The following is a 15869-nucleotide window of genomic DNA, read 5'->3' as shown; positions in this document are numbered from 1 at the left end:
TTATGGTTGTTGATGTTTTTGTTTTTAAAAAATTTCTACCCCAGTCTAATTTAGGAAAATAATTATGCATCTAATGCTCAGACACTTTGGTTTTAGATTTGGAGGGCGGTGCTAGGGAAATTGTATCAGAAAAACAAAGTGAACATACGTGACTGTTGGAATTTTCCCCTTGTTTAAATTGATTTCCCCCCATCTATATATTATTTTCTCCCTCCTGTCCAATGTTCCCCTCAAATTTTCATGAGGTCTGTTCTTTGCCCTAGGGTAAATATGCATATTTTTATTCAATTACAGTTAATGCTGTTTATGTTTTTGTCATTTTTATTTATTTGTATGTTTTTGTTGTATTCTACTTTTCTACAGATAAATCTCTCCTCCCAGGGCCTTGCAGGTAGCATTGCTCAATAAACTCCTGGTGGAGGATAAACAAAGGGAACACAAATTGCAAAATGTCCTAAAGGTTTTGCCCTTTCTGAGCCCAGAAGTTTGACTAGAACACTCAGTTCATTCTGGTCTTTTCGAGATTCTTTAGTTTTTCAAAAGATACGATCTTTTAAAGGAAATTAAAGGAACCTAGAGATAACTATATCAGATCTCTGTTGGATTGTTGTTTTATAGAATGTCGGGATCCTTCATCTCTACTCTTTAGCTGATAATGTGTTTTTCATCTCTTATAAAAACCACCATTTAACCTAAAATTTTAAGAAAATCCTAGAAATGCAATCCTGGGAGACCTAACTCAGTTAAAGCCATGCAGGTACAGAAGGAAGTTAATTCAAATATGTATTACTTGCTGCAACTGGAATCTTGGTTCTCTTATCATCATCATCATCATCATCATCATCATCATCATCATCATCATCATTTCTCGAACCACTTTTAGTTACTTTCTCTGTATACATTGTGCTAATATAAATAACCTGCTTCCAAGAATAAAAATAAATTAGCACCAGTTAATTCTACTTGTTTCTTGAGCAGATCTGTAAAGATGTGTGTGTGTGTGCATATGGGTTTGTGTATAATAATTTATATAGAGCCCTTGGTTTAGGCCAAGATTCTGTACCAGTGAAGCAAATTTATGAATGAAGGACACTTGTAGAAATTAATTTAATTTAGAATTATTGCTGGAATTGCAGACTCTCTACTGGAACCTCATGCACTACTCACCATCCTTTTGGTTTCAGTCAAATATTCTTAGATTTTGTCTAAATTCATTTTTGATTTATCACTTTATCAAAGACAGGAACATTTGTGCCTTTTTTAAAAAGATCAATTTTTCTAGAAAAAACAACACACAAAAAATGCTTAATTAGCTTGAGCATTATTGGCTATATTGGGCTATCGTCAAAGAGACCATTCGATCAAATAATTTTCCTGCCAGTTACATCACTCTATACATATATCTTTTTTTTCAAGGACAACTTTTTAGTTATATAAATATTCCAATGTCCTTCCTGTTGGAAACTTTCCCTCTTTTCTTACTCCCAGGGTAGGTATTATGTTTGAGGTTAAATCTTGAGGAAATGGAGATTTTATTGAAAATATTGATAGAAGTTAATCCACAACAGAAGGAAGTGAATGAGGGCAGAGTGAATAGCACGTCTTTAATATGTAAAATTTAAAGTCTAATATGAATGATTTTCCAATGGACCTTGTCAGATATTCCCTGGAATTGATGTACAAAATATTTCAGAAATTGTAATAAATTTAAGAGAGTTATAGAGAGAGAGAATTAAGATGGGAAAAAGACAATATTACACTCAAAGGTTTAATCTTTTCCTATGGAAATTTTCCTCTCCAACCACTATATTGAGCAAAGAGTTGTTCTTTTAGGTGCTGCTGTAAGTTTTATACTTTCTCAGGCTTGCATGTGTAAAGCATAAAGGCAGCATTTGGTCAGAAAATGACTGCATCGTGGAAGACAGTCCCAGTTACAGGTGTCACTGGGGCTAAGCTCCCGGCAGACATCCAGATGGCACAATTCCTGTGTCTAGTGTGAGCCCCCAGGTTTGGGACTCTCAGGGAAAATCTGTGTCACTAAATGTTAAAGTCAACCAGAGAGTTACAAAGAGAAAGTTACTCGGAAAGACTAGTTCAATTATTTATCAGCACTCTCAGAGTACAGTGTCAGCCAAGATAATATTTGAAATTAATATACTATTTGATTAGACTGATTGATTGTTCCTACAGCTGAAGATTTTAACATTCATTAGCCATACTAACAGGTCATTAGTGCTTCCTTTATCAGCAAGCAAAGAATAAACAGAAATTCTAATAAAAATTCATCACAGTGAATGTACTCCATACCTGAGCGAGAGTGGTGACTGCCAGTGTACCAGATTAACTGTTGTAGCATTGGCAGTGGGAAAGATTTCTGTAATAAAATTTAAAAATATCCCTTAATTAATGTTTACTTTGTAACTGGACTCTTTTAAACTTAAGTAGGCTATACAGATAATCTCTTACATATCCAGGATAATAAAGTGCTAATGGGTATCTTATACTTAATGTGTTTGTGTGGTATCCTTTAACTATTAGTTTCAGGAAGAATTGAGGGCTTCTTAGGAAAGTTCTGCTAATGTGCTGCTGGTAAAGCCCTTTTCCCACTACTGAGGAATAAAAGCATCATGGCCTGTTTTTCAACCAGACTGTTAAAATAATTCTGAGTTGTAATGCAAATATGCTGACCTGTTATATTGTGTGCCATCTCTCTCTCCCTGCCATGTCATGAATCCTTCTTGGTTTTAAAAGCAAATTGAAAGGAATGATGAGAAGGAGAGAAAGAGGTAGGCAGGGAGAACCCTTTATGAATTGACTCAAGGCCACTCTAGAGCAATTCTTCATGCATTAGGAATTATAGCTACCTTATACTGACTGCCTCCTCAGCCCTTCACAAGCACTAGCTCATTTAATACTCAGGATTATCTCAAAAGATAGATAGTGCCAGCCCCCTTAACAAGTGAGGAGACTGGTGCTTAGAAAGGTTAAGCAACTTGCCCAAGGCCACGCAGCTGATAAGCAGCATAGTCAGCCCTTCAACGCTCGCATAGTTCTAGAGCCACGCTCCTCCGCCTGGCTCCCCTGCGTAATCACAAGCTGAACTGCAAAGTTCTGTTTGCATTTCTGCCTGTAGGTGAGCCTGTCAGGGCCTGCAGGACCTATTTCACTTCTCTTGGCTCCAGCATGAATCCAGACAGCTGGACAGCAAGTGAGGATGGTGAAGGAATCTGGACAGAGTCCAGGAGCCCATTCAGCAACTGTTCCCCAGAATGTGTCAAGCTCTACCTAAAGAGGGTTAGCACCAGGAAGTCCAAGGAAGGATCAAGGGTCCCAACCGTGCAGGCAGAGAGCAGCATAAGAGAATCTGGGCTATTTCAGCCTCAAGAGTCAGAAAAGTCTTCAGATAGTCATTATTCTAAGGCTGGAGGTGGGCTGGAGGGAGTGCCTATAAGAAATAGGGGCTGGACTGACAATAGTGAGACAAGTTAACAAGGGTCAAAGTGGAATCTCTGTTATAGAAAGAGATTGGGGAAGAGAGGGCCTGAGAGAACTGGGATTAAGGGGCTGCCCTGGAGCACTTGGTCCTGAGACTCAGGGTCCAGGAAGATGTAGGTGAGGAAACCAGTCAAGTGTTGCTCAACTTGGGTCTGATTGGGAGCAGAACCAAATTCTGAAAAGGCAGAGCCCTGAAAGGGAAGACAGAGGAAAGGAAAGATAAGTGAGAGCCTCTGGACCATGAATGGCTCTACAGGTGGCTACAGCTCTATCCCATTTTCCCAGGCAAAAGCTGCTTCAAGTGGACAACTCAGGAATAGAGGCAAGAGGGGGTTCGTCATATGTGGCTGAAGATAGTATTCCGCTATGGACTCCAGAACTAACACAGGATCAGAGTGAATGTGCCTTAAGAGATGTTATAGGCTGTACTCTCTTTACCTTCATTTACCTGACAGTTTTATCTTCACCCAATCCAAAGTTAAAAATGTTGAAGAATCAATATGAAATGGTTAATTCCATAAATTACAATTTGACTGTAATAATCTTACATTTTAATCTATGTTGTTACCTTCAGTGACAAATTACTATTGATAGAAAAGCCTATTTCAATAATTTTGGATGTTATTCCGGAGAGGAATAGAGCTAATAATTATGCTATCTTTCAAATCCATGCTTGGGGCAAATTTCATTCCTGACTCTTCCAAGAGATTTTGAATGGATAAAATTTTCATGCTTGTGTTCCCTAATTCTTCTTTCTCCCTCCTCCTACACAGGAAACTTTGAATGTGATTGATCCTGGCTTGATGGACCTAAATGGGATGAGTGAGGATGCCCTGGAATGGGATGAAACCGACATAAGTAACAAGTTAATTAGTTTTAATGAAGAAACAAATGACCTTGATCAAGAACTCCAACCTGTCATGCCTTCCTTAAGGCTGGAAAAGGCAGGTAGTGAGGACCCTGGTTATGAAGAAGAGGCAGGTGACCATGGGGAATCTCAGTATGCCTCAAGTATTACTGCCCCCTCCAGTCCACACATTTACCAAGTGTACAGCCTGCACAATGTTGAACTCTACGAGGACAACCACATACCATTCCTGAAAGACAATCAAAAGTTCACCAGCATGACACAGCCTAGTGTTTTAACTAAGAGTCTCAGTAAAGACTCTTCATTTTCATCTACCAAATCTTTACCAGATCTTCTAGGCGGTTCCAATTTGGTGAAGCCCTGCCCATGCCACGGAGGAGACATGAGCCAGAATTCAGGCAGTGAGAGTGGAATTGTCAGCGAAGGTGACACTGAAACCACTACCAACTCTGAAATGTGCTTGCTCAATGTGGTGGATGGGTCCCCAAGTAACCCTGAAACTGAACATCTGGACCCACAAGTGGGAGACGCAGTTAATGTGTTAAACCAAAAATTTAAAGATGAGGAGGAACTCGTGAAGCTTCCAAATAGCTCTCAGTCATCCATTTCACCAGTGGGTTGTGTAAATGGAAAAGTTGGAGATTTAAACAGTGTTACCAAACATACCCCTGATTGTTTAGGAGAAGAATTACAAGGAAAACATGATGTGTTTACATTTTATGATTACTCGTACCTCCAAGGCTCACAACTCAAATTACCAATGATAATGAAACAGTCACAAAGTGAAAAAGCACATGTACAGGATCCCCTGCTTCATGGTTTTTATTTTGATAAAAAATCCTGCAAATCTAAACATCAGGCTACAGAGTTACAACCAGATGCACCTCCCCATGAAAGGATTTTGGGAAGTGCATCCCATGAAATGGATCGCAGTTCATACAAAAGTGGTGATGTAGAGAAGACACTCACTGGCATGCAGAATGCCAAACGGCTCTCCCTTTTATCTCACAGTTCATCTGTTGAGTCCCTTTCTCCAGGGGGTGATTTATTTGGATTGGGCATCTTTAAAAATGGCAGCGACAGCCTCCAGCGAAGCACTTCTTTAGAAAGTTGGTTGACATCCTATAAAAGCAATGAAGATCTTTTTAGCTGTCACAGCTCTGGGGACATAAGCGTGAGCAGTGGCTCAGTTGGTGAACTGAGTAAAAGGACATTAGATCTCCTGAATCGTTTAGAGAATATCCAGAGCCCCTCAGAGCAAAAGATAAAGCGAAGTGTTTCCGATATCACTCTCCAAAGCACTTCCCAAAAGATGTCTTTTACTGGCCAGCTGTCATTGGACATAGCATCTTCTATCAATGAAGACTCGCCAGCATCTCTTACAGAACTTAGCAGCAGTGATGAGCTCTCCCTTTGCTCGGAAGATATTGTGTTACACAAGAACAAGATCCCGGAATCAAATGCATCGTTCAGGAAGCGCCTGGCTCGTTCAGTGGCTGATGAAAGCGATGTCAACATCAGCATGATCGTTAATGTCTCTTGCACTTCTGCTTGCACTGATGATGAAGATGACAGTGACCTCCTCTCCAGCTCTACCCTCACCTTGACAGAAGAAGAGCTATGCATCAAAGATGAGGATGATGACTCCAGTATTGCAACAGATGATGAAATTTATGAAGAATGCAACTTGATGTCAGGGCTGGACTATATAAAGAATGAACTGCAGACCTGGATTAGACCAAAGTTTTCCTTGACAAGAGATAAGAGAAGGTGTAATCTCAGTGATGAAATAAAGGGCGGTAAGGATGTAAGTAGCAGTGAGATGACCAATCCCTCCGATACCCTGAACATTGAGGCCCTCCTAAATGGCTCCATAAAACATCTCTCTGAAAATAATGGAAATGGTAAGAATGTATCCCATACCCATGAGTTAGGGACGAAGGGTGAAAATAAGAAAAATATGTTCAAAGTTAATAAAGATCCATATGTGGCTGACATGGAAAATGGCAATATTGAAAGTACTCCAGAAAGGCAGAAGGACAAACTGAATGGGATTTCAAAGGAATCAGAAAATCTTGGTTCAACTGGGAAAAGGATTTCAGAGAGTGAGCATTGTAAGTGTAAAGCATTTGTGGATAGCTCAGATGACTCAAACATTGCTGGAAAGGAATTTGTTCCCCAAACTGTTAGACATCTTCCAAAGAAATGTCAAAACCACCCCCATTTAGAAAATCAATGTGCTGCTTCTGCTCCCACTGAGAAGTCTTGCCCAGAACTGCCTTCAGAAACCAGAGTTATCACTATACAGGACTCTGATGGACTGAAATCTTCATCTAATGATGCACCAAGTATGGCTGGAAAATCTGCTGGTTGCTGCCTCACACTTGAACAAAATGAAACAGAGGAAAATGCTTCTCTCAGCGACAACATTTCCTGTTGCGACTGTGAGCCAGATGTTTTCCATCAAAAAGATGCTGAAGATTGTTCAGTACACGACTTTGTTAAGGAAATCATTGATATGGCCTCAACAGCCCTAAAAAGTAAATCTCAACCTGAAAATGAGGCAACTGCTCCTACTTCATTAACTCAAATCAAGGAGAAGGTGTTGGAACATTCTCACAGGCCCATCCAGCTGAGAAAAGGAGACTTTTATTCCTACCTCTCTCTCTCATCTCATGACAGTGATTGCGGGGAGGTCACCAATTACATAGAAGAGAAGAGCAACACTCCATTGCCGCTGGACATTACCGACTCTGGCTTAGAAGACAAGGAAGATATTGAGTGCTTCTTTGAGGCCTGTGTTGAGGATGACCCTGAGGGAGACGAGCCCTCTTTCTCCAGCGCTCCTCCAAATGCGCCCGCGGTTCCTGGTGAAGCTGTGGTGCTGCTACACGCAGCAGGCTCTTCTCCGTCCAGTGATGTGTCTCTCTCGGCTGATGATGCAGACATGGTGGCTCGTTCACATCCTCCCCCTCAGGAGGGATCTGACGTTGCAAAGGAAGTGGATGTTTTACCCCAAGCTTCCAACGTCTGTGGAGAAAGCTCGGAGTTAACTACTCCTCCGAGGCTGGGCAGCGAAAAGGAGAGTTCAGAAAACCTGAGTGAGTGTGGAATGCCAGAAGAACAAAATGCTGCTTCAGCCAAGTCTAGAGTTCTAGGACTCTCCTCGAAGGCAGAGCAGCCAAAAGACCAGGCTGCACCACATCCCAACCCCAAAACTTTAACCTGTGAAGAAAATCTTCTGAACCTTCAAGAACGACAGAAAAATATGCACAGGTAGAATGTAACCCTCTCCAAGCATGAAAATCATCTCATTGAAAGGTACGTATAGTCCTCATGTTTTTAGTATATAGATTTAATATATTTTAACATATATATTTAATATTTGTATATATATACACAAAATATGAGTTGAGTCAGCAAAGCCATAATAGGAGAAAAGACTAGTCAGAATGACTGATCATGGCCGACATTTATGTCAGTAAGACATTTAGGTGGAAGAACGACTCCACCAACAATGCAAGCAACTGTGAAGCAGAAGTGGGGAAAAAAAGTCACAATTCACATTTTTAATGATATTATCTTTATTACATCATTGTAGCGAGAAGAATACAAAATTTGAAGAAGTAGCCAAATAATTTAGGGCCTCAGATTCTTCCACTAAGGGAGGAAAAAAGGTTCTCCAAATTGCAGTTAGACTTTCTGATCAAAATGCATGCAGGTGACAACGCTCCCCACATCAGTTTCCTGCGCCCAGAACTGCCCGCTGCCTTCGGTGCCTGGAGATGAACGCTGATTAGGTTCAAGACTGCATCTCCTGATCTGGGCCTTCCTTTTATGCTTCTGTCTAGTGCAACTATCATCACATTTGCTTCCCCAGTGGAAGGCTGTGCTGTCACTGCTCCTAATCACAGCCCAGTCTGAGGATTCAAACAGGAGGGGAAAGTTGATGGTAAAGAAGAGGCTCTGATTTATCCACACACAGACTGAGAACAGGCCCAGAAAGCAAATGCAGAGAGAATACATGACAAGTTAATGACGTTTTGATAAAAACAGAATTTTTGAATTTTGCCTGAAGGTGACAGGCTGATTTCCATCAAATTTTTTAAGAAAGTCATTCCCCTCTTCATATTTAATAAGACAGCTATTGATTGATAATTCTGAGATGATGATATAGCTCTAAAAGTGACACAAAAATTCTATTTCCCATTTCTAAGCCCCAGTGATGAAAATATTTTCTCAATCAAATTTAAAGAAGAAAATTTGAGCTTTTGTATGTGAGAGTTGTATTTCACCAAAGTAGAAGGTGCCAAATGCCATATCCACCCCCTACTCCAGAAGCTTAATGCTGTAACCTAAACTCGTGCTATAGGAAATGAATTACAGAAGCAATCTACCCTAATTTGTTAACTTATTCAAATAACAGTTATTATACTTAACTATGCTAAAGATTATCTTTTTTGTGGCAGATTGTTTATTTTTTGATGAGCCTAATTACTGATTTTCTAAAAGTAATTTACATTTATTACAAATACATCTTTTAAAATGTGACAGATAAATGTTGTTCCCATAATGTATTATGAAAAAAGTTACTATTTAAAAACACATTATTTAATTTGAAAGATGAATGGCAAACATCATTATTTTTTTTCCTGCAACACCTGTGCCCTAAGCTCATTAAAATGTGTGATTCTGTGTAGAGCTGCTAGAAATGGGAGTGGGGGGGAATCTATACCATATATATACCCTAAAAATAAACTCAGTATGCAAAATGGAAGAAAGGCATCCTACTTCCTAATATAGCTCAACTAATTTTCTATGTTTCAGACTCTATTTACAATTGGCTGCAAGTGAGAACAAAGTAGGCGAGAGAGAAATGTATTTTCTGTGAAACGTGTCCACCCTGTAATCACATTCTCCATCAGTATGCAGTAAAATTGACCATTAGCAGAGAGGAACTGCAATTCCATAAGCTGCTTCAAAACAAGTTCTATTAGGACCAGTTGTACTGCTGGCTGTGCCAACCTCCACAGAGGGGCTGGTAGAGCCTGGCCGATTCTTGTTTTTTGAAAGGGGATAAAGGCTTGAAAGCAACACCACTCTGAGCATGACATCATGTGACTGTGACCCTCAAGTCGCCAGTCCTGCTGAGATCCGGAGCTCGAGAAGCTCTGGCACTGGAGAGGCCTCTGGGATGCATTCCTCTCTTTTCGATACTCTGGGAATTTCTTCTCTCCTTATATAGATATAGGATTGAAATGAAAAGTAAATGATAAACAGCCCCATCTTTAGGCTTGAGGAAGTGCGTGTGCTGATGGATCTGTGCAACCTTCACATTTCACAGGCAGGGACAGTGTAAAACCATCAGCCAGCCCTCCTGCCAGTCGGCAGTATTTTGTTGAGCCCCCGAGATGCAGTGCCTGGCCCTATCTCAGGCAATGGGAGCAGCAGCCAGATTTTACTTCTGCAGAACTCACATCGCCCCCAAGTGACTTGTTATCAGCCTAGGGCCATTTAAATAGCCATATTTACTGGTCCTATTCAGTTTTTTCAGTATCATATAAACAAAATATCTGGATGCCTAAAATTTTCACCAGTCATGAGCATCTGGTACCTGGGTATCAATATTTACGTATTGTTAAACTACTACCTCCCAGGACAAGTTATTTAGTCTCAAAATGTTGACATGCTTTCAGTGTTAAATGTCCAGAATACATAGTAAAATTATTTGGTAAATATGAGGTTTCACATCTATACAAGCTTAATTGTTGTCGTCGTTCTTCCTACGAAAACCATCAGTTGGGGTGTTTTTTTAATCAGGATAATAAAATTAATCAAATTCAATTTGCTGGGGTTTATTTTTTTTTCCAGAAACAAGTTCTCAGATGAAATTATTGTAATGTCATCTGGAAGAGGTATAATTTAGAATAGCAGATACAGTCTGCAACAGTAACAAAGAATTTTGTTCAAAAATTTTTGAAAAGCTTTTTAATTTACGGTGTTCTAATTAAAAACCCACTGAAACTGTTTGAGAAGTTTTAACGTGACCTCACACAGTATGCATTTGCACCGATTTCCAGGCACACTGCTGTGCTTTTCACTATTTCCATTTATGTGATGTGTTTCTGTGAAAATAGAGAGGTCAGTTACAGCAAATCACATCAAAGGAAAGGTAACTGGATAGATCCAGATATTTCTGCCTAATTTGGAGGAAGCACATAATGTATGTCTGGAGTGCCTCCTAGGACCTGCCTAAGAGATGTACTTTGCACTAATCTTTTTGCTGTATTCTGACAGTTATTTCTTCATAATCCTCATCATAAGCCTCTGATCTTTGGTGAATGATTTAACCCTAAACTTCAGGCTGGATAAATCCTGTGGTATAAAAATTTAACTCATCACATGCAGCCAGTGTGTACTTTTTTTTTTCCTTTTGTGTTGCTGTGGTTTTCAATTTTGCTTTACTGTGTATTGGGGGGGGGTATGTATTTCCTTTAGAACTTTTTAGCTCTATTGCCTTTCCTACTATATTGGTGTGCAAATGTGATAGTGGGTAGCCCACAGATTTTAGATTTCAGGTAATTACTTGTATTTATGCATGCTCAAGTATGCACATACACAGTAAAATTTGCTGCTGCTTCTCAGTTTTTACAAACTGAGAAAGCTGTAGGAGCAAACATTTCTCATGTACACAACACAGATTCTTATTCTGTTAATTGGATTGACACTAAGTGTTTATTTGACCCAAAGATGGCCAAGCAGGTTTAAGAAACTACCCTTGGTGATAGTCTGCTCATTTTTCACTAAACACTGCAGGTGTAATCTTATCAAATTTACCTTTCGAATCACTTTAATAAATCAAAGTTCTGGTGGATGTGAAGTATTTTTTAATTATCTAGCACTTCTGAATCACTAGCCCTGCCATGTTAGTGAAGATTTTATTGGGCATCACCCAAGACACATACATGCATACACACACATGCACACACACACACACCCCCCCCAGATCTGTGCCTCAGCCCGTTTGGCCAGTCCCTTTCGAAGTGGGCCGAGTTGAAAGAATTGATTTTGCAGAGAGAAGTTAAAGACCAGCATTTAGTAAGACCAGATTTGCCTCACCTAAGGATTCCCTACTCAGTGGCCGGATTTCAAATGAGTCAGGTCCTCAGCATTTGAACAATGCTGCATGCTCTTTCTTGAGTTTCTGCATTATTTTACTGCACCAAATTTCATCCCATCTGTTCCTGTCTGTCTCTGCCTGTTCTTGATAACTTGCCTTCTCTCCCCAACTTCCTGTGGCTCCAGCCAAGCCACATTTGCTAAAGTTTTTCTGGCTCTTAAAGAAGTTGCAAGATTATAGAGAAAACAAGACAGAGATAATGAGAATATTTAATTCTCGAAGGACAATTAAGCAACCTGACATCAGACTTCAGAACTTAGTTTAAATCCAAACAAACAAAAGCCTGCTTTATTTGAGAGCTGGTCAGAGGACCTAAAGTAATTGCATCCTGCATTGCCTAAACATGGAATTTAGTTGTTTCTCACATTCGACAGGCTTCTTTTAGCCACTTAGAAATAGGCAGAACCAATTTGAGTTTGGAACAAATTTGTATCTGAGCCATCAGATGTACAGAAGTAACTGAATGATTCTCATTTCCACAATGCTGTCTGTACCTTAAATGAAGTGCATTAGTATTTGAGCTAGAAACCCCAGTTATATCCTTTTATAGGCAAGGGGCTGAAACATTTGGGATTATCACCACCTTGTGAATATTTCACCACTATAACAGTGGAATTGTTCAATTCGACTGTCACACATACAGTCTTTGAAGGAAGGGTTAAGGCTGAGGGCCCAGGCTCCCAGTCTGTGAATCACTGTTGATCCTTTCCTGCATCACGTGGCATCGGCAGCCTCACATTTTCATACTGATTCGAGGCTATCTTGTGTTCAAAACTGAGTTCACAAGCAAGAGAGTGGATGAGATATAGAGAAAAGGTCAGAGGATAATTTTTATTTTCTTTAAAACCACGTCCTTTTTTAAAAAAATCAATGTATTTTTCACATCCATTCTGAAACTCTTTTGTCAGTAACGTGAACCTTGAGCTATTAAAATCACTGTATTTTATGTATCCTTTTGTTTCAGAACATTGTTAGGTAGTCCCAAAATGGCAGTCTTCGATGGTTCCCGTTTTTGCAAATGAAACAGACATTTCTGAAATGTTTTCTTGTCACTTTCTCATTTCTTGTAGATAAGCCTGTCTGCAACTCAGGGGTGGCCTCCTCCTCCCACCCTGGGCTGGTCTCTGGTTCCATCACGTCACTGCTGTCCGTTTCGTTGACCTCTCCCAAGACGAGTCTTCCTCCCGAATGCGGTTTGTCCACATGAGCCTCGTGATCTGGATGTGTGCACTGGTTCTCTTTAGGTGATTGTCGTTGAAGTTCAGCAAAGCTGCTTGTTCGCCCATGGATTCCTGTCCCAAGCTACCTCTACCACCCCTCCTCTCCAGCGAGGCTTTTCTGTTTGCCTCCTCCCCTCCCCGTCTGCTCTTTAAAGTTTCGCAGTTCACCAAATTGATGGTCCATTAAATTCACTTGTCTGGAATGACCCCCTGCCAGTACTTGACCAATTTCATGTTTCAATCTGGATTCTTTTTTTTATGGTATGATGCCTATGTTTATTGAAAGAGGTTTACCTAAAAGGCCAACATTTGATTTGATTGCAGCATAGAGAAGAAACACTGGTCCTTCTTTCAAAATTAAGCAACTTTTAAAAGCGCCATTTTATTTATTTCATTTAAAAAATAATAATCTATGCAGCACTTCAAGAAACAACTATATGGTGTTGTATATTAGAAACTGGTGACATTCTACTATTAAATTATGTACAACATTTTCATTTTTTATGCTTCTTGAGGTGGTAATGAGAAAAAAGTTTTTTAAAAATGTGTGCCTTGCTGTATTTCTTATACCATTTATTAAAAAGCTGCTTTCACAGTAAAATTATGTTGGTTTGAAAGGAGGAAATAGCAAGGTTAAGATGTGTGAATAATTTCTGTATATATGTATAACCAAGTACAAACATTGATGTATAACGACAGTATAAAATGCTTTCACGTGTGTGATGTCTAGTGATGTGGAAAATATAAGCCTTAAATCCATTAGATTGCATGGTAATTAAAACTGGCATAATAAACATAGTTTATTGGGGGAAAAGGAAAATTAGTGATCTCTTCTACCTGTGTTATTTACCAAATTATTGCATCTGGTTCTGGAAAAAATATAACATGTAGCAGCTTCCAAAATATCCATACTGCATTAGAGGCTTAAAATTACTTAAACTAGAGACTACACATGAAGTCTTCACAATTTTCAAAATCTTTCTGATCACTATAAAGGTCTTGGAACAAAAGTGATTAAATGCCAGTTCCCCTAAACCAATAATAATTTATCCTAGATTTTTTATTTCTACTTATCATTAATGGTTTAATGGTGGATTTCAGGATACCTATTATATCTTATATTTATTTTATATAATTCTTTTGAATGGGTTTGATAGAAAGATGGTAGAAAAATATAGACAATGGGATGATTATTTTGATTTAGATTGTATTTATTTTGTGTAAATGAAATTAGCTAAGAAATATTCCATTTGGTCTTTACTGACTCTCGTTAAATGCTATTTTTAATTTCTATCATAACGCCTACTAAAGTGCCTAACACACAGTAGGTGTTCAATAAAAATTTGCTGAATTGGAGTATTGAATTAGGTAACATGGATGACATCTATCTCTTCATTTTGAGAGACCTACACTAAAACATGTGAACAGCTAGAAAAAAGATGTAATACAATATGAAACTGCACATATTATATAATCAATTTATATGAAATTTCAAAAAGGAGTGTTGTGGATTCATATAGTCACAGACATGACAATCACTCATTCAACAGATAGTTCCTTAACAGATAGTTCCTTATCTGCAAGGCACTATTCTAGATGCGAGGGATGCAATGATGAGCAAAGACCCTGCCATCAGGAGGCTTACCTGCATATGGGTGCAGTGAGCACACAGATGAGATGCAGCAGTTGTCCTGCAGGTGAGGAAGAGCAAACTTGGGGAAAGAGGCACATGAGAGAGAAGCAGCAACAAGGGACAAGGAGGAAACAAAGAAAGAAAGTTAGATGACAGGCACTTAGTGAAGCTCTATTGCAGGGGTAGCAGGAGAAAAGGTGAATTGGGAGACTTACTGAAGGGTCTTTTAAAAAGTGAAGTTGGAGCTTTTGGAAGTAATATGCTAGGTAGGAAGGAAACTACGTAGAGTCTTTGTTTTGCACATGATCTTATTTATCATTAGAACTTAGTACCACACCAAGAACATTTAAAAAATACTAGTCTATAATTCTACTATTTTAATGACTATTTATATTGTTATGCCTCTTCTCATTTTTTCCATACATATTTCTAAATTGAGGAATCGTTCTAAGCTTTTGAATAGGTAGTAATTTCTTCAAAAGGGGTTTTAGGCAAACATCTAGTCGCAGTGTTCGAGATGATTACAGGGGGAAGAGATTAGAGATAAAGGTCTCATTAGGAGGCAGCTGTTAGAAAATAAGCTAGGCTTGAGATGAGAACAGATTACACAGGGACAGTGGCTGGGGATGTAGAGAAAGAACAAATCCTGGAGTCTTTGAAACCCCTAAGAGCATTCAGGATCTCTGTTGAGGTATGGTATTATTTTATATACTGAGACAACCTAGATTTTCCTTGGGTAGTAACCAGTGTCAAGTCTACACCTGTTGATAAAACATGCAAAGAACAAACTGACCGTGATGTTTTATTTACCTGTTATACGCTCATTGAAGACCTTGAGGTATTGAAAATATTTGTTTATTCATTATCTACTTAGTATTAACACTGAATTTGTAGAATGACTTTCGGGTTTATTGAAAAATGCTTTTCAGGTTGGAAGGGATGGAATAGCCTCAATCTCTTGCTCTATGTAAGCGCTACCTCCCCAGTCACCCTTGAAAAATGGTCACACCACCTCTACCTACACACTTCCAGTGACAGTGGTTCATTATCTGTGAAGGCAAGCTGTCCCACTTGTTTGTTGGGTGTGTCTCTTTAGAACATTAGAAAGTTCTTTCTTAGGTTGCTAAAATCTGCATAGTGCTCCCTTCCCTGCCTTAATTTTGCTCACTGGTCCTAGTTCTGTCCTGATGAGCTGCTCTATTTCTACGCCTTCTTTCTTTCTCATGGCAACCCTGAAGATAAGGGAGGCCAGTTACTCATTCTATCCCAGCTGCTATGATTTCTGTTCTTCAGTTCCCCCAGCCGCCCTTCATATGTCATGATCTTCAGATCCATGTCAACCTGACTGAATGTTAACAGACAGAATCCTTGAAATTGAGGAACTGTCTTCATCATCATACATGTAGAAAAATATCTGAACATTTAAGTGGTAAGATTTCTCTAAAAATATATTCAAGATATATGTTTATTCTA

The 15869-nt window shown here is 39.2% G+C and overlaps 1 protein-coding gene across 3 annotated transcripts in view; it reads left to right on the top strand.

Moving 5' to 3' along the window:
* AKAP6 (A-kinase anchoring protein 6) overlaps window positions 1-15869 on the top strand; it is a 467551-nt gene extending 451682 nt beyond the window's left edge. For 2 of the 3 annotated variants that reach the window (XM_087422756.1, XM_014780419.2), the window contains 2 exons: window positions 4269-7684; window positions 12614-15869. In XM_087422756.1, the coding sequence (XP_087278882.1) occupies window positions 4269-7643 (3375 nt within the window). In that variant the 3' untranslated portion in view covers window positions 7644-7684; window positions 12614-15869. The remainder of the gene's footprint in view (window positions 1-4268; window positions 7685-12613) is intronic. The other variant, XM_087422751.1, reaches the window with a different exon arrangement.

The sequence above is a fragment of the Ceratotherium simum genome, chromosome 3 (genome assembly GCF_057802395.1).
Source record: "Ceratotherium simum simum isolate JZ-2026a chromosome 3, ASM5780239v1, whole genome shotgun sequence".
Classification (NCBI taxonomy): Eukaryota; Metazoa; Chordata; class Mammalia; order Perissodactyla; family Rhinocerotidae; genus Ceratotherium; species Ceratotherium simum.
This window is presented reverse-complemented; position numbering and strand designations above follow the sequence as displayed.